General features: G+C 50.2%; 2 protein-coding genes across 6 annotated transcripts; both read left to right on the plus strand.

Moving 5' to 3' along the window:
- Positions 1–5: 5 nt before the first annotated feature.
- On the plus strand, positions 6–15,414 carry SPCS2 (signal peptidase complex subunit 2). Of its 2 annotated transcripts, none has more exons than XM_069969500.1 (5): positions 6–145; positions 6,229–6,315; positions 9,035–9,194; positions 9,637–9,772; positions 11,903–15,414. In XM_069969500.1, the coding sequence occupies exons 1-5, from the start codon at positions 107–109 to the stop codon at positions 12,087–12,089; spliced, it is 609 nt and encodes a 202-aa protein (XP_069825601.1). In that variant the 5' UTR covers positions 6–106; the 3' UTR covers positions 12,090–15,414. The 2 variants fall into 2 exon arrangements, with proteins under 2 accessions (XP_069825601.1, XP_069825602.1); XM_069969501.1 differs by having other exon boundaries at positions 9–145; positions 6,232–6,315.
- A 4,797-nt stretch (positions 15,415–20,211) lies between these two features.
- Positions 20,212–27,479, plus strand: NEU3 (neuraminidase 3). 4 transcript variants are annotated; one of them, XM_069969506.1, is made up of 3 exons: positions 20,212–20,270; positions 23,068–23,282; positions 23,959–27,479. In XM_069969506.1, exons 2-3 carry the CDS (start codon positions 23,082–23,084, stop codon positions 24,958–24,960), a joined length of 1,203 nt encoding a protein of 400 aa, XP_069825607.1. In that variant the 5' UTR covers positions 20,212–20,270; positions 23,068–23,081; the 3' UTR covers positions 24,961–27,479. The 4 variants fall into 4 exon arrangements, with proteins under 4 accessions (XP_069825607.1, XP_069825606.1, XP_069825604.1 ...); XM_069969505.1 differs by lacking the exon at positions 20,212–20,270 and adding an exon at positions 20,772–21,111; XM_069969503.1 differs by lacking the exon at positions 20,212–20,270 and adding an exon at positions 20,772–20,920.
- Positions 27,480–27,856: the final 377 nt, after the last annotated feature.

Here is a 27,856-nt window from a genome sequence, read left to right on the forward strand (position 1 = left end):
TCTCCGATCTATAACACGCAGCTAAGGCAGAGGCGGGTGTTACGTCACGACTCGAAAGCGACCAATCAGCGGCTGCCAGGTCAGGGGCACAGAGGGATGAGACAAGATGGCGGCAAGAGGCGGCAAGAACGGGCTCCTGGAGAAAGTAATGGGGGTCTCGGGCCGGGGGTGTCTGAGGGGGGACCCCGAGATGTCAGTCAGCTGTCACCAGAGGGGGTGTATGTGGGCTGTCAGTCACATGACAGGGAGGGTTAACTCCTGATGTGCCGGGCAGGAGGATGCGCTCTGCTCCCCATTGTATCAGGGGACCTCAGCAGAAACATGGCGGCGCCCAGTGTCTCCCCCTCTATGTACACAGCATGAGCAGGGAGGAGGGCACAGCCGTTACAATGTATCAGTATATCTGTATGGAGAATGGACTAGACAGGACACAGCTGTCACAATGTATCAGTATATCTGTATAGAGAATGGACTAGACAGGACACAGCCGTTACAATGTATCAGTATATCTGTATGGAGAATGGACTAGACAGGACACAGCTGTCACAATGTATCAGTATATCTGTATAGAGGATGGACTAGACAGGACACAGCCGTTACAATGCATCAGTATATCTGTATGGAGAATGGACTAGACAGGACACAGCTGTCACAATGTATCAGTATATCTGTATAGTGGATGGACTAGACAGGACACAGCCGTTACAATGTATCAGTATATCTGTATAGAGGATGGACTAGACAGGACACAGCCGTTACAATGTATCAGTATATCTGTATGGAGAATGGACTAGACAGGACACAGCTGTTACAATGTATCAGTATATCTGTATAGAGGATGGACTAGACAGGACACAGCCGTTACAATGTATCAGTATATCTGTATGGAGAATGGACTAGACAGGACACAGCTGTCACAATGTATCAGTATATCTGTATAGTGGATGGACTAGACAGGACACAGCTGTCACAATGTATCAGTATATCTGTATAGAGGATGGACTAGACAGGACACAGCTGTCACAATGTATCAGTATATCTGTATAGAGAATGGACTAGACAGGACACAGCCGTTACAATGTATCAGTATATCTGTATGGAGAATGGACTAGACAGGACACAGCTGTCACAATGTATCAGTATATCTGTATAGAGGATGGACTAGACAGGACACAGACGTTACAATGTATCAGTATATCTGTATAGAGGATGGACTAGACAGGACACAGCCGTCACAATGTATCAGTATATCTGTATGGAGAATGGACTAGACAGGACACAGACGTTACAATGTATCAGTATATCTGTATAGAGGATGGACTAGACAGGACACAGACGTTACAATGTATCAGTATATCTGTATAGAGGATGGACTAGACAGGACACAGCCGTTACAAACCCTCAGCTCTGACAAGTAATGCTGCGTTTACACGAAACAATAATTGGCCCGATCGTACGATTAACGATGTCAGAGTAACGATTTTTTTTTTCCATAACGATCAGCATTTAGACGGTACGATATATTGTACGGAAAATTCGTTTTGTGATCCTTAAAGGGGTAGTCCTCCCAAAAAAATTTTCTTTCAAATCAACTGCTACCATGAAGTGCCAGAGATTTGTAATTTACTTCTATTAAAAAATCTCAAGCCTTCCAGTACTTATCAGCTGCTGTATGCCCAACAGGAAGTTGTATTATTTCCAGTCTGGAGAGCAGGAGAGGTTTTCTATGGGGATTTGCTCCTGCTTTGGACAGTTCCTGACATGGACAGAGGAGGCAACAGAGAGCAATGGGTCAGACAGGAAAGAAAACACCACTTCCTGCTGAACACACAGCAGCTGATAAGTACTGGAAGACTTAAGATTTTTTAATAGAAGTGAATTACAAATCTCTGGCACTTTATGGCACCAGTTGATTTGAAAGAAAATTTTTTTTGGTGGACTACCCCTTTAAGCCTGTCTCACACATTGGTTAAACCGGCGAACGACTGTTCACACGGAACGATCTGCAAATTTTTTGCGAACGATCAACGATGATTTGAGAATATGTTAAAAAATCAAAATGAACAATTTCTCGCTCATCGTTTGATCGTTCGCTGCGTTTTCATGTACGATTATTGTTCGAATTCAATCGTTATGGTACAAATTCGCACGATAATTGTTACGTGTAAGCGCAGCAGAACAGGTCCTGATGGGGTATTTGCCAATTATGTGCCCTGTCACCCTCCAGCTGCTGCACAACTACAACTCCCAGCATGCCCTAACAGCTGAAGGGCCCCTCTATACATACTATAGAGATACAGTAGGGGCCCCTCTATACATACTATAGAGATGCAGTAGGGGCCCCTCTATACATACTATAGAGATGCAGTAGGGGCCCCTCTATACATACTATAGAGATGCAGTAGGGGCCCCTCTATACATACTATAGGGATGCAGTAGGGGCCCCTCTATACATACTATAGAGATGCAGTAGGGGCCCCTCTATACATACTATAGAGATGCAGTAGGGGCCCCTCTATACATACTATAGGGATGCAGTAGGGGCCCCTCTATACATACTATAGAGATGCAGTAGGGGCCCCTCTATACATACTATAGGGATGCAGTAGGGGCCCCTCTATACATACTATAGGGATGCAGTAGGGGCCCCTCTATACATACTATATAGATGCAGTAGGGGCCCCTCTATACATACTATATAGATGCAGTAGGGGCCCCTCTATACATACTATATAGATGCAGTAAGGGCCCCTCTATACATACTATATAGATGCAGTAAGGGCCCCTCTATACATACTATATAGATGCAGTAGGGGCCCCTCTATACATACTATATGGATGCAGTAGGGGCCCCTCTATACATACTATATAGATGCCGTAGGGGCCCCTTTATACATACTATATAGATGCAGTAGGGGCCCCTCTATACATACTATATAGATGCAGTAGGGGCCCCTCTATACATACTATATAGATGCAGTAGGGGCCCCTCTATACATACTATATAGATGCAGTAGGGGCCCCTCTATACATACTATATGGATGCAGTAGGGGCCCCTCTATACATACTATATAGATGCCGTAGGGGCCCCTTTATACATACTATATAGATGCAGTAGGGGCCCCTCTATACATACTATATAGATGCAGTAGGGGCCCCTCTATACATACTATATAGATGCCGTAGGGGCCCCTCTATACATACTATATAGATGCAGTAGGGGCCCCTCTATACATACTATATAGATGCCGTAGGGGCCCCTCTATACATACTATATAGATGCCGTAGGGGCCCCTCTATACATACTATATAGATGCCGTAGGGGCCCCTCTATACATACTATATGGATGCAGTAGGGGCCCCTCTATAGAGAGCGGTTGTTACAATGTATCGGTCCAGGAGACGGCAGAAGAGGACAGAAGAAATGGCACTGATTTCGGTATCTGACTGTGTGGTCACATCTCTTTACCATGATGTGCAGCTTGTATTGTATGTCGGGGGAGGTGAGACTTTAGTAGGTGTCTATATATTAGAGCTGGGCGAAATGGCCAAAAAATAAAATCTTGATTTTTTTTTAAAAACAAAAAATAAACCTTTCCTAAAGGCCCTATTACACAAAACGCTTATCAGGCGATAGTCATCTGGTGTAATAGAAGACAACGATCAGCAGACAGGAACGATGGCGGCTGATTGTTTTCTGTTGTTGTCCTCCAACAATGTTGGACCTGTGGCCGTCCCTCCATGTGATAGGAGCGGGGGCAGGCGGGCGGCAGCAGACCGTGCTATCATTTATTGGCTGCCCGGACCATCTAGCGATCACCTGGGCACCGACACTGCACTACTACAGTATATACAGACTCCTTATATACTCGGGCAGTCTCCTTCAGTATATGTAAAGGTATTTTTTTTTTTTTTTTTTTTTTTTTTTATTGAGTTTTTTTCCATAACACAAAGTGGATTTTTAAAGTGTCTTTGTCGTTTAATTTTTTTTTTTTTTTTTTTTTGCAGAAATCAATAGTAAAGGCAATTTTAAGAAACTTTGTAATTGGGTTTATTAGCTGAAAAATAAATTTTTATCATGAAAAAGCAGTTTGACGCTCTCCCCCCTGTCTTCATGGTTCTCCTATGGAGAGGAGAGGGGTGGAGGAAGATGAGGCACCAAAACAGGACAACAAAGAGTTAATTTACAGCTACATCACCGGGCTATCTCCTCTGACGTCAGCTCTGACCTCTGAATGCTTTCACACAGGTCCTGCTGTGTAATTCTTTGTTCTCTGCCGGCAACTAATCTCCCTCTCCCCTCTCCATAGAACAGACAGGGCCCGACTGATGTAAAAGAGACAAGATTTCCTGGGGAAAGTCTTTCTGAATGCAGATAATGGCAGATTTGCCTAATAAACCCAATTACAACGTTTCTGGCATCTGGAGAGTTGTACCCCAAGGGGAGGGGAAGGGAGGCAGGGAGAGAGTCAGGGTTTTTAAATCTGGCGCAGTGGCAGGCAGGCAAGGTGGCAGTGGTGTCTCCCGTGGCAGGGAGCAGCGGTACATAGACACCAAACAGCCATTAGGAGTCCAATCAGGACCCACAGGAGAGCTGCAGTAAAGCAAATTGCTGAAAAGAAAGGAGTCAGATCACACAGAACATGTATGGGGCCCTGTAGACTGGTCATGTGACCCCTGTCCACCCCCCGAAAGTGTCTACAATGGTCATCAGGCATGAAGCAATGGAGAAAACAGTCTGGTGGGATGGATCACGTTACACCATGTGGACGGCCGGGTGCTTGAGCGTCACTTACCTGGGGAGGAGATGGCACCAGGATGCACTATGGGAAGGAGACAAGATGGCGGGGGCAGTGTGATGGGCAATGTTCTGCTGGGGACCTTAGGGGGGGTTATTCAAACATGGTGTAAAGTGAAACTGGCTCCGTTGCCCCTAGCAACCAATCAGATTCCACCTTTCATTTCCCAAAGAGTCTGTGAGGAATGAAAGGTGGAATCTGATTGGTTGCTAGGGGCAACTGAGCCAGTCTCACTTTACACCATGTTTGGTAAATCTCCCCATTGTGTCCTGGCATCATGTGGATGTTACTGTGACACCGACCACCTACCTGACCATTGTACACACCAAGCCCCCCCATCATGGCAGCGGATAATGCATCTAACAGGGTCATCACAGGGCTATGGACTACAAGTCTCAGCATTCCCTCCCGCTCCTGACCTTCAGCACAGAGATAATGTGGCGGCGGAGCAGTAAAGCTTCTTTATGGTAATGAAGATAAATGGGATTTGAGCGGCGGCGGATAAGACGCCAGACGGAGCCGCTCGCTTTTCATTACCTCAATAGACCTTTTAATATCCCTATAATTTTACCTCCAAGCTGAAAACCAGGAGAAAAAAAAACTAGAAGAAATTTAAGAGCAGAGAGAGCGGAGCCGTAACCGCGCCAAAGTGGACTCAATAAAATGTGCAGCGTTTATAGATCTAAGACATCATATTATGAAAACTACAACTCCCAGAATACACGGAGAGGGAAAGCCTACTCCAACCTCATAATTATCCAGCCTTAACCATTGTAACAAACCATCAGCTGTGAGGGACATAGAGCACTGCTAATCCTGAGGCTCCTGGTTCACGACAATAAGGCCGGGAATGTGTATTTAGAGGGGTTTATTACTAAATGGAATCATACATAACCTATAGTTTTGTTTCCTACTTAAAGGGGTAGTGCAGCAACTGATGTTAGAAAGTGCCAGAGATTTGTTGTTTACTTCTATTACAAAATCTCCAGTTTTCAGTACTTATCAGCTGCTGTATGTCCTGCAGGAAGTGGTGTATTCTCTCCAGTCTGACACAGTGCTCTCTGCTGCCATCTCTGTCCATGTCAGAAACTGTCCAGAGTAGCAGCAAATCCCCATAGAAAACCTCTCCTGCTCTGGACAGTTCCTGACATGGACAGAGGTGGCAGCAGAGTACTGTGTGAGACTGGAAAGAATGCACCACTTCCTGCAGGACATACAGCAGCTGATAAGTACTGGAAGACTGGAGAATTTTTAACAGAAGTAAATTATAAATCTCTGGCACCAGTTGATTTAAAAGGAGTAAACGGCCATTATAATCTATACCCCCTGATGTTTATCTGTTTATCTGCAGTGCGGAGAACCTCCAGACATTTACAACATGTGTGATTTATATCAGATGCTTATGTGATCAATGATTTGTTATTGTTGCAGTGGAAAATTGACGACAAACCAGTTAAAGTCGACAAATGGGACGGATCTGCTGTCAAGAACTCGCTGGACGATGCAGCTAAAAAGGTAATACTGCCCCCTATGTGCTAAAATATAACTACTATAATACTTCACCCTATATACAGGAATCTAACTACTATAATACTGCTCCTATATACAGGGATATAACTACTATAATACTGCCCCCTATATACAGGAATATAACTACTATAATACTGCCCCCTATATACAAGAATATAACTACTATAATACTGCTCCTATATACAGGAACATAACTACTATAATACTGCTCCTATTTACAGGAATATAACTACTATAATACTGCTCCTATATACAGGAATATAACTACTATAATACTGCTCCTATATACAAGAATATAACTACTATAATACTGCTCCTATATACAAGAATATAACTACTATAATACTGCTCCTATATACATGAATATAACTACTATAATACTGCTCCCTATATACAAGAATATAACTACTATAATACTGCTCCTATATACAGGAATAGAACTACTATAATACTGCTCCTATATACAGGAATATAACTACTATAATACTGCTCCCTATATACAAGAATATAACTACTATAATACTGCCCCCTATATACAGGAATAGAACTACTATAATACTGCTCCCTATATACAAGAATATAACTACTATAATACTGCTCCTATATACATGTATATAACTACTATAATACTGCTCCCTATATACAGGGATATAACTACTATAATACTGCTCCCTATATACAAGAATATAACTACTATAATGGCACAAGCGAGGAGATGAAAGATCACCGAAGCACTCACCGATTAGCAGTAGTCTTCAGAAGTTTATTACATAAACATCACAGGGAGGGGAGATGGTGGATAAGGTGCGGGAGCGTCTCTGCAAAAACGTTTGCAGAGACGCTCCCGCACCTTATCCACCATCTCCCCTCCCTGTGATGTTTATGTAATAAACTTCTGAAGACTACTGCTAATCGGTGAGTGCTTCGGTGATCTTTCATCTCCTCGCTTGTGCCAATACATTACTGTGTTTCCTGCCGCAGCACCCCGATATCAGTCTGACACACTTGCCTGTGTACGTCTTTCCATTGTGCCTCACTTGCATCTATTACCCTTATACACCGAGAGTGCGGGCGCTACGTTCTCATTGATTGATCCATAACTACTATAATACTGCTCCTATATACATGTATATAACTACTATAATACTGCTCCCTATATACAAGAATATAACTACTATAATACTGCTCCTATATACATGTATATAACTACTATAATACTGCTCCCTATATACAGGGATATAACTACTATAATACTGCTCCTATACACAAGAATATAACTACTATAATCGAACACGAACTGGAGAGAATGGAACGGCTGCACATCCCATCTATGGCTGATACTAATGCCGCCAGGCCTATATTAAAAATCAACACCAGAGTGTCTGTATATGAATTGATCAAACCATATTGCCCCGTGTACCACCGCGCAGGTCCTCTGGTCCACACGGGTCCCTACGCTAACTCCACACCGTGTCGGTCAGCGACCGCCAACCCCGCAAAGCGTGCACGTGCAGGGAAGCAGCCAAGCGGCACTAGTATCAGCCATAGGTGTGAGGTGCAGCACTCTGTTTCTTCCCTGAACCGCATTTTGTTTCTCTCTTTTCTCCGTGTTTTGCACTCCTCCTGGTGAGACCCACATGACCGCAATTAGCAGGAGACACCTGAGTGCACATGGTTTTAATCCCTCCTGTTTTTTCCCATTCTGTTTGCTGCAGCTATGGTGAGCGCAATACCTTATCCAGACTTGTGCTGCTTGGGGGCGACCTTCTCCGCCGGCGGTGCTGGCCGGGTTCTGGTGTGGTGTTTTTGGGTCTGGTCCTGTGGCATGGGGGTCGCAGGGCCGTCCCATGGCCCCCGTTCCCTGGCTGTGCACGCCTGCGGGGTTGGTGGCCACTGACTGGCACGGTGTGGACTTAGTGTAGGGACCCATGTGTATCAGATACCGGCACGAGGTACATGGGGCAGTATGGCTTGATCAATTCATACACAAAATTCTGATGTGTTTTATATTTAGCCAAGCGGCACTAGTATCAGCCATAGGTGTGAGGTGCAGCACTCTGTTTCTTCCCTGAACCGCATTTTGTTTCTCTCTTTTCTCCGTGTTTTGCACTCCTCCTGGTGAGACCCACATGACCGCAATTAGCAGGAGACACCTGAGTGCACATGGTTTTAATCCCTCCTGTTTTTTCCCATTCTGTTTGCTGCAGCTATGGTGAGCGCAATACCTTATCCAGACTTGTGCTGCTTGGGGGCGACCTTCTCCGCCGGCGGTGCTGGCCGGGTTCTGGTGTGGTGTTTTTGGGTCTGGTCCTGTGGCATGGGGGTCGCAGGGCCGTCCCATGGCCCCCGTTCCCTGGCTGTGCACGCCTGCGGGGTTGGTGGCCACTGACTGGCACGGTGTGGACTTAGTGTAGGGACCCATGTGTATCAGATACCGGCACGAGGTACATGGGGCAGTATGGCTTGATCAATTCATACACAAAATTCTGATGTGTTTTATATTTAGCCAAGCGGCACTAGTATCAGCCATAGGTGTGAGGTGCAGCACTCTGTTTCTTCCCTGAACCGCATAACTACTATAATACTGCTCCTATATACAAGAATATAACTACTATAATACTGCCCCTATATACAAGAATATAACTACTATAATACCGCCCCCTATGTACTGTATTATAATACTGTAATCTTGGTGTCTCCTCAGGTTCTCCTGGAGAAGTATAAGTATGTGGAGAACTTCTGTCTCATTGATGGCCGGCTCATCATCTGCACCATCTCCTGTATGTTCGCCATCGTAGCCTTGGTGTGGGATTATCTTCATCCCTTCCCTGAATCTAAGCCTGTTCTTGCCTTCTGCGTCATATCATATCCTTTGGTTATGTGATCAGTCCATGGTGCCTGGACCTTGTCCTGCTTACGTTGTTGCCATTTTTAGTGTCTCCATGGTAACAGACAACAAGCCCCCTGTGTAGTCAGATCCAGCAGTCACTCTCCATGCTTTTAGCTGACCTTCAAACTGATACATTGTAACAATCAGGCCAGTTTTTTTTTTTAAGTTATTAGGGTATCATCAAGACTTCATACATTGTAACAAAGCCTCAGCTGTGAGAATGAGTTAGTATTCAACCCCAGTCTCATCCTGTTGATCTGTATAGAGTTCCTTCTGCTACTGTTGCGCATATCCTGCTGCCACCAGGAGGAGGGACAGTGGTGACTGGCAGACCTCTCCTCTGTGAGCATGCTGGGACTTATAGTGCAGTCAGGATAGGCAGTGTTGGCGTCCTTGTTTCCCTTAACCCTCAGTCACGTATTTCCTGATGATGGGCGTCCTGACCGTTTATACCTCATACAAGGAGAAGAGCATATTCCTGGTCGCCCACAGAAAGGACCCGGCAGGGATGGACCCCGACGATATCTGGCACCTCTCCTCCAGTCTGAAAAGGTGAGAGGTTACAGCTGGCTCATCCTGAGGATTCTCAGGCTTCCTCTATGTATTTTCGGGTTATTAAGACTCTTAGGCTCCCCCTCTATGGCTTCCTAAGAGTCCTGCTAACCCCACCCACATCGGAAGCATGAGAGTCCTGCTAACCCCAGCCACATCGGAAGCATGAGAGTCCTGCTAACCCTACCCACATCGGAAGCATGAGAGTCCTGCTAACCCCACCCACATCGGAAGCATGAGAGTCCTGCTAACCCCACCCACATCGGAAGCATGAGAGTCCTGCTAACCCCACCCACATCGGAAGCATGAGAGTCCTGCTAACCCCACCCACATCGGAAGCATGAGAGTCCTGCTAACCCCACCCACATCGGAAGCATGAGAGTCCTGCTAACCCCAGCCACATCGGAAGCATGAGAGTCCTGCTAACCCCACCCAAGGAATCCATACAGTCCTGGTTACTAGTCCCAAAGGCAGGAAGCCTATCTGTGGGCAGGGTTACCAGGAGTCTTGGGGTAAATTCACACAGGCGGATCCGCCGGGAGTCTCGTGCACGAAATCCGCCGCTAATCCGCAATACACATAATAATAAGAATAATGTGTATTGCGGATTTCGTGCGTGAGACTCCAGGCGGATCTGCCCGTGTGAATTTACCCTTAGGCTTTGTCTCTGTTGATGGCGATGGTAGGACTCTCAGGCTTCCTGTCTGTGGACAGCAGAGTCAGCAGGACCCCCAGATTTCCTCTCTGTGGGCGGGGTTAGCAGGTCCCTCAAGCTTCCTCTCTGATAGCGAGGTTAGCGGGACCGGATCCTCAGGCTCCCTATGTTGGCAGAGTCAGCAGGACCCCCAGATTTCCTCTCTGTGGGCGGGGTTAGCAGGTCCCTCAAGCTTCCTCTCTGATAGCGAGGTTAGCGGGACCGGATCCTCAGGCTCCCTATGTTGGCAGAGTCAGCAGGACCCCTAGATTTCCTATCTGTGGGCGGGGTTAGCAAGATTCATGCTCCCTGTGTGGGCGGGGTTAGCAGGACCCTCAGGCTCCCTATGTGGGCAGGGTTAGCAGGACCCTCAGGCTTCCTCTGTATGGGCAGGGTTAGCAGGACCCTCAGGCTTTCTCTGTGTGGGTGGGGTTAGCAAGACCCTCAGGCTCCCTATGTGGGCGGGGTTAGCAGGACCCTCCGGCTCCATATATGGGCGGAGTTAGCAGGACCCTTAGGCTTCCTCTGTGTGGGTGGGGTTAGCAGGACCCTCAGCCTCCCTATGTGGGTGGGGTTAGCAGGACCCTCAGGCTTCCTCTGTGTGGGCGGGGTTAGCAGGACCCTCAGCCTTCCTATGTGGGCGGGGTTAGCAGGACCCTCAGGCTTCCTCTGTGTGGGCGGGGTTAGCAGGACCCTCAGGCTTCCTCTGTGTGGGCGGGGTTAGCAGGACCCTCAGGCTTCCTCTGTGTGGGCGGGGTTAGCAGGACCCTCAGGCTTCCTCTGTGTGGGCGGGGTTAGCAGGACCCTCAGGCTCCCTATGTGGGCGGGGTTAGCAGGACCCTCAGGCTTCCTCTGTGTGGGTGGGGTTAGCAGGACCCTCAGGCTTCCTCTGTGTGGGCGGGGTTAGCAGGACCCTCAGGCTCTCTGTGTGGGCGGGGTTAGCAGGACCCTCAGGCTCCCTATGTGGGCGGGGTTAGCAGGACCCTCAGGCTCCCCATGTGGGCGGGGTTAACAGGACCCTCAGGCTCCCTATGTGGGCGGGGTTAGCAGGACCCTCAGGCTTCCTCTGTGTGGGTGGGGTGAGCAGGACCTTCAGGCTTCCTCTGTGTGGGCGGGGTTAGCAGTGGGCGGGGTTAGCAGGACCCTCAGGCTCTCCATGTGGGCGGGGTTAGCAGGACCCTCAGGCTCCCTATGTGGGCGGGGTTAGCAGGACCCTCAGGCTTCCTCTGTGTGGGCGGGGTTAGCAGGACCCTCAGGCTTCCTATGTATGGGCGGGGTTAGCAGGACCCTCAGGCTCCCCATGTGGGCGGGGTTAGCAGGACCCTCAGGCTCCCCATGTGGGCGGGGTTAGCAGGACCCTCAGGCTCCCCCATGTGGGCGGGGTTAGCAGGACCCTCAGGCTGGTCGGCCTCTCTGACGTCTGGCCCCTCCCCCAGGTTTGATGACAAGTACACCCTGAAGGTCACCTTCATCAGCGGGAGGACCAGGCAGCAGCGTGATGCGGAGTTCACCAGATCCATAGCCAAGTTCTTTGATGATCACGGCACCTTAGTGATGGACATGTTTGAGCCTGAAGTCTCCAAGCTCCATGACAGTCTGGCCTCCGAGAAGAAGATGAAGTAGCAGCGTCACCTTTATATGCTGAGAGGGATGAAGCCGAAGGTCTCCCCTCCCCCACCCCACCCCCAGCAGGCGCTACCGAAGGGCTCTGTATCCCGCACGCCTCTGTCACTCCAGAGCTGCAGATCCCTCAGGGCGGCCCGGTGGACGCGGTTCTGTCCTGACACCCTCCGGAGCTGTGAGCGTCACCGCAGCTCATCTGGTAGAATCCCTTAAAGGGGAACTCCACCTGTTAGCATCATTCATAATGCAGAGTCATTTTGCAACTACTTTGCTTTGTTGGTCTTACGTTCTACTCTGATCACCTCCAGAGCTGCACTCACTATTCTGCTGGTACATGCTCCTATATCCCTGTCACCTCCAGAGCTGCACCCACTATTCTGCTGGTACATGCTCCTATATCCTGGTCACCTCCAGAGCTGCACCCACTGTTCTGCTGGTACATGCTCCTATATCCCTGTCACCTCGAGAGCTGCACCCACTGTTCTGCTGGTACATGCTCCTATATCCCGGTCACCTCCAGAGCTGCACCCACTGTTCTGCTGGTACATGCTCCTATATCCCTGTCACCTCGAGAGCTGCACCCACTATTCTGCTGGTACATGCTCCTATATCCCTGTCACCTCCAGAGCTGCACCCACTGTTCTGCTGGTACATGCTCCTATATCCCGGTCACCTCCAGAGCTGCACCCACTGTTCTGCTGGTACATGCTCCTATATCCTGGTCACCTCCACAGCTGCACCCACTATTCGATGCTCCTATATCCCGGTCACCTCCAGAGCTGCACTCACTATTCTGCTGTTACATATTCCCCGTTCACCTCTGATACTTATCAGGAATGTTCTGCTGCATTACATTGTAGGAGGTGTAGTGTGCACACATTGAGCGCACTGCATTATGGGTGTCTAATTCAGTGCGATGCATCATGGGAGTTTTGTAGTAAAGTATATAGTGCCTATTAGAAGTCGGCAGAATTGTGATTGCAGCTCTTGATGTAACGCGATAAGCTTAGGAGACCCCACCCCCATCCCTCGCCTGCACAACTGAGCCCCCCCAGTCACACACAAGACTACGACCCCCATCCTCCTCACACTTCCATTCATTCCTGCATAGTCTCCTGTTTGTGTTGGGGTGTAATGTTACACAATAGTCACCCCCAAAATCTAAGCTGTCCCCTAGTCCTTGAGGAGTCGTCCTCTGGAAAAGCTGGGTGACCGGCAATATGGCGGCCACCAGGGGTGGTTACTGAGAAGCCTCAGATCTGTCTCAGGACTGCCGGAAAGCTGGGTGACCACCCCTGACCATAACAGCGTCCATAGTGGTGGTCACCCCTGTGGGGGCTACAACTGCGGCCGTAGTGGTGGTCACCCCTGTAGGGGGCTATAACAGCGGCCGTAGTGGTGGTCACCCCTGTAGGGGGCTATAACAGCGGCCGTAGTGGTGGTCACCCCTGTAGGGGGCTATAACAGCGGCCGTAGTGGTGGTCACCCCTCATTATAACAGCGGCCGTAGTGGTGGTCACCCCTGTGGGGGCTATAACAGTGGCCGTAGTGGTGGTCACCCCTGTGGGGCTATAACAGCGGCCGTAGTGGTGGTCACCCCTCATTATAACAGCGGCCGTAGTGGTGGTCACCCCTGTGGGGGCTATAACAGTGGCCGTAGTGGTGGTCACCCCTGTAGGGGGCTATAACAGCGGCCGTAGTGGTGGTCACCCCTGTGGGGGCTACAACTGCGGCCGTAGTGGTGGTCACCCCTGTGGGGGCTATAACAGCGCCCGTAGTGATGGTCACCCCTGTGGGGGCTATAACAGCGGCCGTAGTGGTGGTCACCCCTGTAGGGGGCTATAACAGTGGCCGTAGTGGTGGTCACCCCTGTAGGGGGCTATAACAGCGGCCGTAGTGGTGGTCACCCCTGTAGGGGGCTATAACAGCGGCCGTAGTGGTGGTCACCCCTCATTATAACAGCGGCCGTAGTGGTGGTCACCCCTGTGGGGGCTATAACAGTGGCCGTAGTGGTGGTCATCCCTGTAGGGGGCTATAACAGCGGCCGTAGTGGTGGTCACCCCTGTGGGGGCTACAACTGCGGCCGTAGTGGTGGTCACCCCTGTGGGGGCTATAACAGCGCCCGTAGTGATGGTCACCCCTGTGGGGGCTATAACAGCGGCCGTAGTGGTGGTCACCCCTGTAGGGGGCTATAACAGTGGCCGTAGTGGTGGTCACCCCTGTGGGGGCTACAACTGCGGCCATAGTGGTGGTCACCCCTGTAGGGGGCTATAACAGCGGCCGTAGTGGTGGTCACCCCTCATTATAACAGCGGCCGTAGTGGTGGTCACCCCTGTGGGGGCTATAACAGTGGCCGTAGTGGTGGTCACCCCTGTGGGGGGCTATAACAGCGGCCGTAGTGGTGGTCACCCCTGTGGGGGCTATAACAGCGGCCGTAGTGGTGGTCACCCCTGTGGGGGGCTATAACAGCGGCCGTAGTGGTGGTCACCCCTGTGGGGGGCTATAACAGTGGCTGTAGTGGTGGTCACCCCTGTGGGGGGCTATAACAACGGCCGTAGTGGTGATCACCCCTGCGGGGGGCTATAACGGCGGCCGTAGTGGTGGTCACCCCTGCGGGGGCTATAACAGTGGCTGTAGTGGTGGTCACCCCTGCGGGGGCTATAACAGTGGCTGTAGTGGTGGTCACCCCTGCGGGGGCTATAACAGCGGCCGTAGTGGTGGTCACCCAGCTTTCCCAGAAAGGGGACATTCTAGAATTAAAACAACAGCGCCACCCTTGTCCTCAGGTTATTAGTGATATTAAAACTCCAATCCATTCACTTGGGATTGAGCTGCAATGCCGCTCACAGGCTAAAGACAAGAGTGGCGCTGTTTCTGGAAGAATGCAGCAGGTATGTTTCACTTAATCCCGTCCGTCCCCTTTAATAATAACGTCCAGCATTCCAAAAGCATGGGTTTTCTTTCAGTGACAGCGCCACCCCCATCCTCAGTTTGTGTGTGGTATTGCAGCTCATCTCCCTTGAAGTAAAAGGGACATGATCCCCACGAGGCGTCTCATCACTGCCCCCTATAGGAAGTGACTGTAGCCGCCCATATCGGGGTGTGACGCCCCAGACACAAACCCACAGCCACTTTTTTTGGAATTTCGGGAGGATTGTCCCCTCTATTACTATTCATTCCTCTCGTTTATTTATTTGATGTATTTTTTTTTGTACAGCGTAAAAAGGGTTAAAACCAATAACACCATGAGCAGGGCGCGCGGCGGCGGTGTGTGGCGCTTCGCTCTGTCCTCTCATTGTAAACAATAAAGGAAGAAGCATTTGTAGATCTGTCGCTCTGGGTCCCCGTCACTTCTGACCTTCCGTTTCAGTGTCTCAGCTTCTCAGATTGACGTTTTCTAAGTCTTGTTTTTTTTCCAATAAAAAAAAAAAAAGAGGAGAAAAGGAGAAGCGGAATCTCCAGGTGTGATGAGTCACTGGGCCCCAAGGGGCTGGGCCCTTAAAGGGATAGTTAATTTAAAAAAATTCTTGTAAAAGATTTGTAGTTTACTTCTATTAAAAATCTCCAGTTTTCCAGTACTTATCAGCTGCTGTATGTTGGCAGAGATTAGCAATTTACTTCTATTAAAAAATCTCCAGTACTTATCAGCTGCTGTATGTCCTGCAGGAAGTGGTGTATTCTCTCCAGTGTGACACAGTGCTCTCTGCTGCCACCTCTGTCCATGTCAGGAGAGGTTTTCTGTGGGGATTTGCTGCTGTTCTGGACAGTTCCTGACATGGACAGAGATGGCAGCTGAGAGCACTGTGTCAGACTGGAAAGAATACACCACTTCCTGCAGGACATACAGCAGCTGATAAATACTGGAAGACTGGAGATTTTTTAATAGAAGTAAATTGCTAATCTCTGCCACTTTCTGGCACCAGTTGATTTGAAAGAAATTTTTTTTGGGTGAACAACCCCTTTAAATGGGATCTGTCAGCTTCTGGGCCCTATCTAAGGTGCTTACAATGTGCTGTAGCTGGCAGTCCCCTAGTGAGCATGGTGCTTTTCGGTAATTTTCCGTGCAGCGGATTATGTACAATCTCACATCTCCTACTGTCCTGAAGAGGCAATAGGAGTTGTTTATACCACACCTCTCCACTCATTCCCCTTCCTCCTTTTCATGACCAATCAATGCTGCCCGGCCTCCTGCTCGCTCAGCTGTCAGCCAGTGTCTCTGATTGCAGATCAGTCCTCTGTAGGCAGTGCGGGGGAGATTTATCAAACATGGTGTAAAGTGAGACTGGCTCAGTTGCCCCTAGCAACCAATCAGATTCCACTTTTCATTCCTCACAGACTCTTTGGAAAATGAAAGGTGGAATCTGATTGGTTGCTAGGGGCAACGAAGCCAGTTTCACTGTACACCATGTTTGATAAATCTCCCCCTGTATGTCTGAAAGAAACACTCAGATATGGTTGGAGTTGTGGTCTCGGGGTAACTCACCTGTCTAGAGACCTGCCAGCAGTTCATTCTCTGGTTCAAATCCCCTGATGGAAATGAAGTAGAGGTCTTTATTTATGTTTTTCTCATTACTGTATCATTTTTAAGGTTATGTTCACACAGTATTTTTGCAACCAAAACCAAGAGTGGATTGAGAACACAGAAGGGCTATGTTCTCACACTGTTGAAATTGAGTGGATGGCCGCCATTTAATCGCAAATAATTACTGTTATTTTAAAACAACGTCCAATATTTGCCATTAAATGACGGCCATCTATTCAATTTTAACAGTGTGAGAACATGGCCTTTCTGTGTTCTCAATCCACTCTTGGTTTTGGTTGCAAAAATACTGTGTGAACATAACCTTAAAAATGATACAGTAATGAGAAGAAAGAAAATAGGACCTATATTTAATTTCTATCAGGGGATTTGAACCAGAGAATGCACTGCTGGTGGTCTCTAGACCAGTTACCCCGAGACCACAGCTCCAACACATTAGGGAGAAGAGATTCAATTATACCTGAGTGTTTCTGTCAGACATAACCTGCCTACAGAGGACTGATCTGCAATCAGAGACACTGGCTGACAGCTGAGCGTGCAGGAGGCCGGGCAGCATCGATTATTCATAAAGAAGAGGGAGGAGGAAGGAGTGGTGAGGCGACCCGAGTGCGGCACAAACAACAGCTCTGTGGCTCTTCAGTACAGTAGGAGACATAAGATTGTACATAATCCGCTGCACGGAAAATTACCAAAAAGGCACCATGCTCCCTGGGGGACCGCCAGCACCTCAGGTACAGCCTGGGCGCTGACGGATTCCCTTTAAGGGATGGTCTCTTTGGAGGGTTACATTATGGTGACCTTTCTCCTCCCTCTTGTCTTAGTATTTTGCAGTTCTGCTTAACAAAGCTCCGCCCATATATACATTTCGGGTTGGGAGTGGTGCATCATGGGAAGGTGCAGTTGTGGTTCTCCAGCTGCTGTCACTCTCTTACTGCCAGTAGCCCCACATTGGAAACCACAGCACTATAGTGAGCTGTGTGTCTATACACAGCTGCAGGAGTCGTTACAATGTACCAGTGCTCACCTGTGTGTCACATGACCAGGACGGGTTTATACACAGCTGCAGGAGTCATTACAGTGTACCGGTGCTCACCTGTGTGTGTCACATGACCAGGATGGATGTATACACAGCTGCAGGAGTCGTTACAGTGTACCGGTGCTCACCTGTGTGTGTCTGTGTCACATGACCAGGGCGGGTCTATACACAGCTGCAGGAGTCGTTACAATGTACCAGTGCTCACCTGTGTGTCACATGACCAGGGCGGGTCTATACACAGCTGCAGGAGTCGTTACAGTGTACCGGTGCTTACCTGTGTGTGTCACATGACCAGGACGGGTCTATACACAGCTGCAGGAGTTGTTACAGTGTATCGGTGCTCACCTGTGTGTGTGTCACATGACCAGGACGGATGTATACACAGCTGCAGAAGTCGTTACAGTGTACCGATGCTCACCTGTGTGTGTCACATGACCAGGGCGGGTCTATACACAGCTGCAGGAGTCGTTACAGTGTACCGGTGCTCACCTGTGTGTGTCACATGACCAGGACCAGTGGCGGATTATAATAAGGGCGTTTTGGGCGGCCGCCCGGGGCCCGAGGCTCCGGGGGGGCCCATGCCCAGTGCTGTCGCCATATCCATGCTGTCATCTGACTGGGCCCTCACTCACCCTGTCAGATGACAGCGTCAGTTTACAGGCGCTCCCCCTAGAATAGTAGAGTCTCCCGTCCACATCCACCCTCTCCCCGTCCGCTCCCGCCCAATCCCCACGCCCCCGCACGCACTCACTCACGTTCTCCCCAGCGACGCAATCCCCCAATCAGGCGGTCACTGCGGCCTGTGCGCCCTCCTCCTCCAGGTATGTGCCAGATCCAGCCTGTCACCCCCAGCAGTCCCCCAGTAGCCCCGGTCACCCCCAGCAATCACCCAGCCACCCTCAGTAGCCCCTGTCCCCCCCAGCAGCCACTGTCACCCCCAGCAGTCCCCCAGTCACCCCCAGCAGTCACCCCCAGTACCCCGTCACCCCAAGCAATCACCCAGCCACCCTCAGTAGCCCCTGTCACCCAGTCACCCCCAGCAGTCCCCCAGTCACGCCCAGCAGTCCCCCAGTACCCCCTGTCACCCCTAGCAGTCCCCCAGCCACCCCCAGTACCCCCTGTCACCCCTAGCAGTACCCCCAGCAGTTCCCCTGTCACCCCCAGCAGTACCCCGTCACCCCCAGCAGCCCCTGTCACCCCTAGCAGTACCCCCAGCAGTTCCCCTGTCACCCCCAGCAGTCACCCCTGTCACCCCCAGCAGTACCCCCTGTCACCCCCAGCAGCCCCTGTCACCCCTAGCAGTACCCCCAGCAGTTCCCCTGTCACCCCCAGCAGTCACCCCCAGCAGTACCCCCTGTCACCCCCAACAGCCCCTTTCACCCCTAGCAGTACCCCCAGCAGTTCCCCTGTCACCCCCAGCAGTACCCCGTCACCCCCAGCAGCCCCTGTCACCCCTAGCAGTACCCCCAGCAGTTCCCCTGTCACCCCCAGCAGTCACCCCTGTCACCCCCAGCAGTACCCCCTGTCACCCCCAGCAGCCCCTGTCACCCCTAGCAGTACCCCCAGCAGTTCCCCTGTCACCCCCAGCAGTCACCCCTGTCACCCCCAGCAGTACCCCCTGTCACCCCCAGCAGCCCCTGTCACCCCTAGCAGTACCCCCAGCAGTTCCCCTGTCACCCCCAGCAGTCACCCCTGTCACCCCCAGCAGTACCCCCTGTCACCCCCAACAGCCCCTGTCACCCCTAGCAGTACCCCCAGCAGTTCCCCTGTCACCCCCAGCAGTCACCCCTGTCACCCCCAGCAGTACCTCGTCACCCCCAGCAGCCCCTGTCATCCCAGCTGTCCCACTGTCACCCCCAGTAGCCCCTGTCTCCTCTAGTAACCCCCAGCAGTCCCCTAGTCACCCCCCATCATTTCCCTTGTTACCCCCCAGCAGCCACTCCCAGCAGTTCCCCAGTCACCCCCAGCTGTCCCCCAGTCATCTCCAGATGTCCCCCAGCTGCCTCCAGCTGTTTCCCCTGCCCCAGTCATCCCAGCTGGTCCCCCTGCCACTCCCAACTAACCCCCGCCCCTGTCACTTCCAGCTGTCCCCCCCTCCCCCTCCCAGCAGCCCCAGTCACTCCCAGCTGCCCCCCCCCCCCGCTAGCCAAGTCACCTGCCCCAGTCACTCCCAGCTGTATCCCCCCCGCTAGCCAAGTCACCTGCCCCAGTCACTCCCAGCTGCCCCCCCCCTCCCGCTAGCCAAGTCACCTGCCCCAGTCACTCCCAGCTGTATCCCCCCAGCTAGCCAAGTCACCTGCCCCAGTCACTCCCAGCTGTATCCCCCCAGCTAGGCAAGTCACCTGCCCCAGTCACTCCCAGCTGTATCCCCCCAGCTAGCCAAGTCACCTGCCCCAGTCACTCCCAGCTGTATCCCCCCAGCTAGGCAAGTCACCTGCCCCAGTCACTCCCAGCTGTATCCCCCCAGCTAGGCAAGTCACCTGCCCCAGTCACTCCCAGCTGCCCCCCTGCAGACAAGTTGTGGTCAGAGAAATCTTCATGGTGGCCGTGCCAAATGAAGAAGAAAGCGAAAAGTGAGCTACAGCAATCAGAGAAGACATCACCTGTGAGTCATTAGTAAGTGCACTGTAATAACTTCTATAGTGTGCAGAGCCTTTGTACCGTTGGGGTCTAAATGGTACATTGTATGGTTTGTGCTAGTGTACTGACACAGCCTTGCAGTTGGTACAGTACACTAGCGGGAACTGTTAAACTGCCTAGAAGATCCCAACATCATAATTGATCCTGATGCTGGGAGCTCCCTGGTCCGGTCCTCAGAACACCGTCCGTGTATGGAGGAAACTCTACAGACATGTGAATGACCCCTAAGTCACTATGTGGTGGTCACGGTGAGGTGATATTTTTTTCTTATACACAGGTATTATTCGTGATGGGGGGGCCCAGCGTACATTTAATCCGCCACTGACCAGGACGGGTATATACACAGCTGCAGGAGTCGTTACAGTGTACCGGTGCTCACCTGTGTGTGTCACATGACCAGGGCGGGTCTATACACAGCTGCAGGAGTCGTTACAGTGTACCGGTGCTCACCTGTGTGTGTCACATGACCAGGGCGGGTCTATACACAGCTGCAGGAGTCGTTACAGTGTACCAGTGCTAGTAGACCCCATGTCCCATAACTGGAGGGGGAATAGTATAAGAAGCTGATGAGGGATAAGATATGTCAGCCCTATGTGTCCTGTGTACAGTGCCATGGTACATGGGAGCGATATATAATACATGACCAATCACAGTGGGCTCCCCAGCTGTTGCAGAACTATAACTCCCAGCATGCTTTGTTATTTTGTAAACATTAAGAGACACCTGACCTATCAAAAGCAGACTGGAACAGTGAATGGAAGTTTCTGCTATTCCTGCTGTGGACACCAGATGGCGCTGAGTACACAGTGAGTCACTTCCCGTCCGTCCAGTGTGACAGGAGCGACAGCTGCCGCCTCCTATATATATTTATACACAGTATAGAGCCCGCACCGGGTCACCTGACAGATCAGATGTCACAGCTGGAAGCTTGACATCACTAGAGCTGCCGGTGCTCACCCCTATAGGAGGCACACTGAGGTCGCCATGTTGGCTGCGTCTGTGCCTATGCTATACTAAGCATATGGTCTCCGAAAAGATGGCCGCTGGCTGATGTGGCGGGAACACTTATGATCAGCTGGTTATCTTGTGTCAATAGGACCTGGACAGGCTGCGGGACAGAAGGTAAAGAGGGGGCGCCGGCTGCTGCGTATATGTCTGTATACAAGAGAGTATAACACATGACAGGTGCACACACGAAGGGCTTAGATACAAGGCCTGAAAGACTACCATACACGAGAGGATTAGATACAGTGGCCGTAAAGATTGTATCACAACTGAAGGGCTTAGATACAAGGCCTGGTAGACTGCCATACACGAGAGGATTAGATACAGTGGCCGTAAAGATTGTATCACAACTGAAGGGCTTAGATACAATGACCTGGTAGACTGTCATACATGAGAGAATTAGATACAGTGGCCGAAAAGATTGTATCACAACTGAAGGGCTTAGATACAAGGCCTGGTAGACTGTCATACATGAGGATTAGATACAGTGGCCGAGCAGATTGTATCGCAAATGAAGGGCTTAGATACAGTGGCCTGGTAGACTATCATACATGAGGATTAGATACAGTGGCCTGGTTGACACATATGACAGAATTAGATACACTGGCTCAGTACACAGTATCACACATGATTAGATACGCACAAACTTAGATACATCAGCTTTACATTGGCTCAGCAGACAGTTCCTTACATGATAGGTTTATATAGAGAGTTCATGAGAGTAGGCAGTATCACAGGAGTGGATTAGATACAGTGACCCAGCATACAGTATCACAGGAGTGGATTAGATACAGTGACCCAGCATACAGTATCACAGGAGTGGATTAGATACAGTATCACAGGAGTGGATTAGATACAGTGACCCAGCATACAGTATCACAGGAGTGGATTAGATACAGTGACCCAGCATACAGTATCACAGGAGTGAATTAGATACAGTGACCCAGCATACAGTATCACAGGAGTGGATTAGATACAGTGACCCAGCATACAGTATCACAGGAGTGAATTAGATACAGTGACCCTGCATACAGTATCACAGGAGTGGATTAGATACAGTGACCCAGCATACAGTATCACAGGAGTGGATTAGATACAGTGACCCAGCATACAGTATCACAGGAGTGGATTAGATACAGTGACCCAGCATACAGTATCACAGGTGATAGATACACAGTCCAACATATAGTATCATACTAGAGAGGTTTAGATACAGCAGCTAAGCAGGCAGTATCTGATGATATACGTAGATACACAACTCAGGAGACAGTATCACACTTGATAGGATTAGATACAGAAGTTCAGCAGACAGTACCACATGTGATAGATTTAGATACAAAGCTCAGCAAACCCGTATAATGACTTATATTGGGGGTGGGGAACCTTCGGCTGTCCAGGCATGATGGGAGTTGTAGTTTTGCAACAGCTGGAGGGCCTTAGGGACCATTTACACAGAAAGATTATCTGACAGATTATCTGTCCAAGATTTGAAGCCAAAGCCAGGAATGGACTATAAACAGAGATCAGGTCATAAAGGAAAGCCTGAGATTTCTCCTCTTTTCAAATCCATTCCTGGCTTTGGCTTCAAATCTCTGGCAGATAATCTGTCAGATAATCTTTCTGTGTAAATGGACCCTAAGGTTTTCCATCTCTGCTTTATATGATCGGGTATAAGTAATCCACCTGCTAGGATCGGATACACAGTAGGCGGTATCACGTGGTTTAGGCCTGTGTTGCTAGTTCTCTTTCCCCTGTAGTTTCAGGTGCAGACATGTCGGGGGCGCTCTCTCCAGACACGGACATCTTGTTCCAGCAGGAGCCCAGCGGTGTCACCTATCGCATCCCGGCTCTGCTCTACATCCCGCAGCCTCCCGTCTTCTTGGCCTTCGCTGAAAAGCGTTCTTCTCCCAATGACCAGGACGCCATGTACCTCGTGATGAGGAGAGGAGTGGTGGGGCCCGGCGGGGTGCAGGTACGGGGGCTCCTCATTCTATATATCAGGCCCTGAAGGGCCTCAATATAGGGTCACAGTTCAGTCCTGGGTCATGGTGCTCTGCAGTCCTGGTATTCTGTTCATGCACCAGAGGGCTCTGGCTGAACAGGGATCTAGATAGGGGGCGCTACAGAGCATGGTGATGGAAATGTCATATGGGGTTAAAGGGGTTGTTCACCAAAAATGTTTTCTTTCAAATTAACAAGTGCCAGAAAGTGCCTGAGATTTGTAAATTACTTCTATTAAAAAAATCTCCACTCTTCCAGTACTTATCAGCCTCTGTATGTCTTGCAGGAAGTGGTGTATTCTTTCCTGTCTGACACAGTGCTCTCTGCTGCCACCTCTGTCCATGTCAGGAACTGTCCAGAGCAGCAACAAATCCCCATAGAAAACCTCTCCTGCTCTGGACAGTTCCTGACATGGACAGAGGGGGCAGCAGAGAGCACCGTGTCAGACTGAAGAGAATACACCACTCCTTGCAGGACATACAGCAGCTGATAAGTACTGGAATACTGGAGATTTTTTTAATAGAAGTATGTTACAAATCTCTGGCACTTTCTGGCACCAGTTGATTTGAAAGAAAACATTTTTTTTAACCCTATGATTACCGTCACTATGGGGCTATGGTAACCTATGTGTGTTTTATCCTTTTTAGTGGGAGCCTGCCATCGCAGTGAGACACGCCAAGTTACCAGGCCACCGCACCATGAACCCCTGCCCCGTGTACGATCCCACCACCAAGACCGTCCTCCTCTTCTTCATCTGCGTCAGAACAGACTGCTCCGAAAGATGGCAAATCCTGACTGGCAGGAACGCGGCCCGCCTCTGCTACATCGCCAGCCGGGACCAGGGCATGTCATGGGGCCGGCTGGAGGACGTCACCGAGGAGGTTCTGGGAAGGGACCTGAAGAACTGCGCCACCCTGGCTGTAGGGCCGGGTCACGGGGTGTGCTCGCCCTCGGGGTGGCTGACCGTGCCGGCGTACCTGTATTACGTCCACTCCCGGATCTGCGGGCTGCCCATCCCCTGGAAGACCAAGGCTCACTCCTTTATCTTCTACAGCGATGACCACGGTGAGAGCTGGCATCGGGGCAGCGGCCTATGGCGGCAGGAGACCGGGGAGTGCCAGGTGGCCCCGGTGTCCTGCACCAATGGCCCGGACCTCCTGTATTGCAGCGCCAGAAGCAGCCGACACTACCGCGTGGAGGCCACCAGCAGCCCCCACTCCATAGAGTTCAGTGACGTCCACTACAATAGGAGCCTGTGTGAGCCGCCTCATGGATGTCAGGGCAGCGTGGTGAGCTACCAGCCCATGGCGGCCCACCAAGAAGAAGACGAGGAGGGGGACGCCAGAGACGGTGCCGAAGTGTCCTGCCTTAAACATACAGCCTCATCATGGCTCCTCTACTCCCATCCCACCAGCAGCCAGAAACGCATCGACTTAGGAATCTACCTGAATAAATCCCCTCTTGTGCCATCCAACTGGGCTCCGCCATGGGTCATCAACCACGGCCCCAGCGGATACTCAGACTTGGCGGTCTGCCAGGACAATCACTCCTTCGCCTGTCTGTATGAATGTGGGAAGGATGCCTGTGAGAAGATCGCCTTCCGGAGGTTCACGGTGGAGGAGCTGCTGGACAATTCCTCGAAATCCTGATCCCATACGGCTCCGTTCACACACTGCAAGGGGGAGGATGGTGACCCGGGTATGGAAGCCATGATGCTGGTGTGAACAGAGCCTACAAGTCCTGGAGACTGACTCCCATCATCCATTGCTCCTTATTACACTGGAATCAGTAGAATGGAATGTTCTACAAGCTTGTAATAGATATTGTCAGGATCTCTGCTGGCTGTCAATGACTGTGGACTATTGCAGACATAGTGCAGATTATGATGATGATGATGTGGAGTCTGTGTGTTCCCAATCACTGACAGCCAGCAGAGGTAGAAAGTCAAACGCTAAGTATTATATACCACCTTATGATTCATCTATTTCCTGCATATTCCGACATCCTGTGGACTACAACTCCCAGCATACCTGACAACCTGAAGACTACAACTCCCAGCATGTCTTGCCAATCTGTCATACACTTAAATCAGAAGGACTACAACTCCCTGCATGCCTTGCTGAGCTCTTGGCATACGGATCATAGCGGCAGCTCCTATGGTATCTACAGCTGATACAATTGGCTAGAAATTGACTTTTGGGATATGCTGGAAGTTGTAGTCCACAGACTTTGAGGTGATGCTGGGAGTTGTAGTCCACAGGCTTTAAGGTGATTCTGGTAGTTATTACTTGAAGCTTAAATATTATTTTGGGTTAGGGGTGTATATAGAGGAGAGGGGCCCCACATCCTGGTGATGTGTTACTCCCCCCCATCTCATTGGTCTGTTCCAGGAGAAGTCCTGTGCAGGGCCATACCACTTATAGGAAAGGGGAGGTGCCAGAACTGATTGCGGCCCCCATGAGAGCATCAGATGCTGCCCTCTGTTCCAGCTCCAGATGTCTCTGCTATAAAGGAGGATCCAACATTAGTGACCTGCAGCACTGGAGGGTCACTAATATTGGATCCTCTTTTAAGAAGATTTTCTGTATCAGTGTCCTTATGACAACACTTCCTGTCGCTGTATCCTACCCATTTAACTAATAGCCAGAATCCAGCTTTTCTTTGTAATTCAATGACTCAATGCAGTAAGTGTTGTCATGGGGACTTAGACTGACTCCCTGCTCTCTTTCTCTCACACTTCTTTTTGTTGAAGATACTGCTGTATCTAATCTCCTCCTTGTGCAGCTGCAAGTTCAGAGCCCTGTGGGTGGTCCCTGCCTCCTGACTCTTCCCTGTGGCTCCTCCCCCTTACGGTGCAGACAGCAGGTTAGCTATATGTTTATGTGACCATAGATGCCTTTACTGTTCTCATGTGACTGCAGGATCAGACTACACAGGGTATATTGTAGTCTGTAACCATGGAGACACATCATTCTGCATAGGAGCTGTATATAGAAAACACTGGATTCTCAATCAAAACTGTTTACAGAGTTGTTGCTTAAAGGGACTCCTGCAAAGCTTAAGTTGTATATACGATGCTGATGTCATGTGATCTGGAATCCGCATCCTTTATGCTACTTACCGATGACTTTAGGGTTTTAAGGAGGGTGGGGTGGAGGGTTTAAAGGGATTCTGGCACCCGACCCCCTGATACTTACCTCCTGCTGCCGGTCGTGACGCGGAGAAATCGCTGCGCTTTCAATATGCAATTGAGAAGAGATGAGTCCGATGTCCATAAGAAATAACCGGAGCAGTAAGTTCCTATGGACATGGGACTCGTCTCTTCTCAGAGGAGCGGGCTGCGGATTCTCTGTGGCGGGAATGGCAGCGGGGGGTTTAGTATCAGGGGTTAGATGGATTCTGTCCCAAGGTGCCAGGCTCCCTTTAAAAAGCAGAAGTCTCCATACCCCGGGCGGGGTGTAAGCTAATAGCCAATAAGACATGAAGGCACTTACTGCGCCAATGCTGCTCCATTGTGTCATGTGTTACGGTAATGCTGCTCCATTGTGTGGTGTGTTACGGTAATGCTGCTCCATTGTGTGGTGTGTTACGGTAATGCTGCTCCATTGTGTCATGTGTTACGGTAATGCTGCTCCATTGTATGGTGTGTTACGGTAATGCTGCTCCATTGTGTGGTGTGTTACGGTAATGCTGCTCCATTGTGTGGTGTGTTACGGTAATGCTGCTCCATTATGTGGTGTATTACGGTAATGCTGCTCCTCTTTATCTGTTACAGGCCGGCCCCATGACCTCTCTGCCCTGACTGCTAATGGGGGGGTTCTGGCTCTAGAGTAAAAGTGAATATCCTGCCAGGGCAGCAGGAATACTCACCTACCCCCGATCCCTGGCAGCTCCTGCTCACCTCTGCCTGGTCCCCTGATCGTCTCTGTTAGGAGCGCTCAGGAGCAGGAGCTGTCACCAAAGACAGGTCACCGAGGCGATCAGTGATTGGCTGCTCCTGAGCGCTCATCTCAGAAATAACACAGAAAATCAGGGGACCAGACAGAGGGGAACAGAAGCTGCGGGGGGGCTAGGGGTAGGTGAGTATGTTTTTCTATTTCCCCTCGCACTGGTACCGCATCAGTTTTTACCCTATTTCCAGAAATAGGGGATATGTCCATTGTTTTAATAAAGCTTAATCATAGTATAATGCAACATTGTGTAACTTTCCTAAGTACCCTCTCCGCTTAATTCCCCGTTTTACTCAGTGTGAACGGGCCCTTAAAGGGGTTATCCAGCACTACGAAAACATGGCCACTTTCTTGCAGAGACAGCACCGCTCTTGTCTCCAGCTTCGGCGGAGTTTTGCTGCTCAGTTCCATTGAAATGAATGGAGCTTAATTGCAAACCGCACCTGAACTGGAGACAAGAGTTGTGTTGTCTCTGAAAGAAAGCGGCCATGTTTTTTGTAGCACTGGAGAACCCCTTTAATGTATCAGTGACGGTAGTAATAGTATAGTCATAGGATAGTATTAGATACAGCAGACAGTATCACACAGGATAGGC

This window comes from Dendropsophus ebraccatus, chromosome 5 (genome assembly GCF_027789765.1).
Source record: "Dendropsophus ebraccatus isolate aDenEbr1 chromosome 5, aDenEbr1.pat, whole genome shotgun sequence".
In the NCBI taxonomy this organism is placed as follows: Eukaryota; Metazoa; Chordata; class Amphibia; order Anura; family Hylidae; genus Dendropsophus; species Dendropsophus ebraccatus.

Excerpts from the sequence above, each read along its gene's own strand:
- NEU3 (XM_069969502.1), top strand. The coding sequence starts at position 21,373 with ATGATCAGCTGGTTATCTTGTGTCAATAGGACCTGGACAGGCTGCGGG. Across the intron at positions 21,428-23,067 it reads GACAGGCTGCGGGACAGAAG|TTTCAGGTGCAGACATGTCG; the intron begins GTAAAGAGGGGG and ends TTTCCCCTGTAG. Across the intron at positions 23,283-23,958 it reads TGGGGCCCGGCGGGGTGCAG|TGGGAGCCTGCCATCGCAGT; the intron begins GTACGGGGGCTC and ends TATCCTTTTTAG.
- SPCS2 (XM_069969500.1), top strand. The coding sequence starts at position 107 with ATGGCGGCAAGAGGCGGCAAGAACGGGCTCCTGGAGAAA. Across the intron at positions 146-6,228 it reads AGAACGGGCTCCTGGAGAAA|CAGTGGAAAATTGACGACAA; the intron begins GTAATGGGGGTC and ends TTGTTATTGTTG. Across the intron at positions 9,195-9,636 it reads TCTTGCCTTCTGCGTCATAT|CGTATTTCCTGATGATGGGC; the intron begins CATATCCTTTGG and ends AACCCTCAGTCA.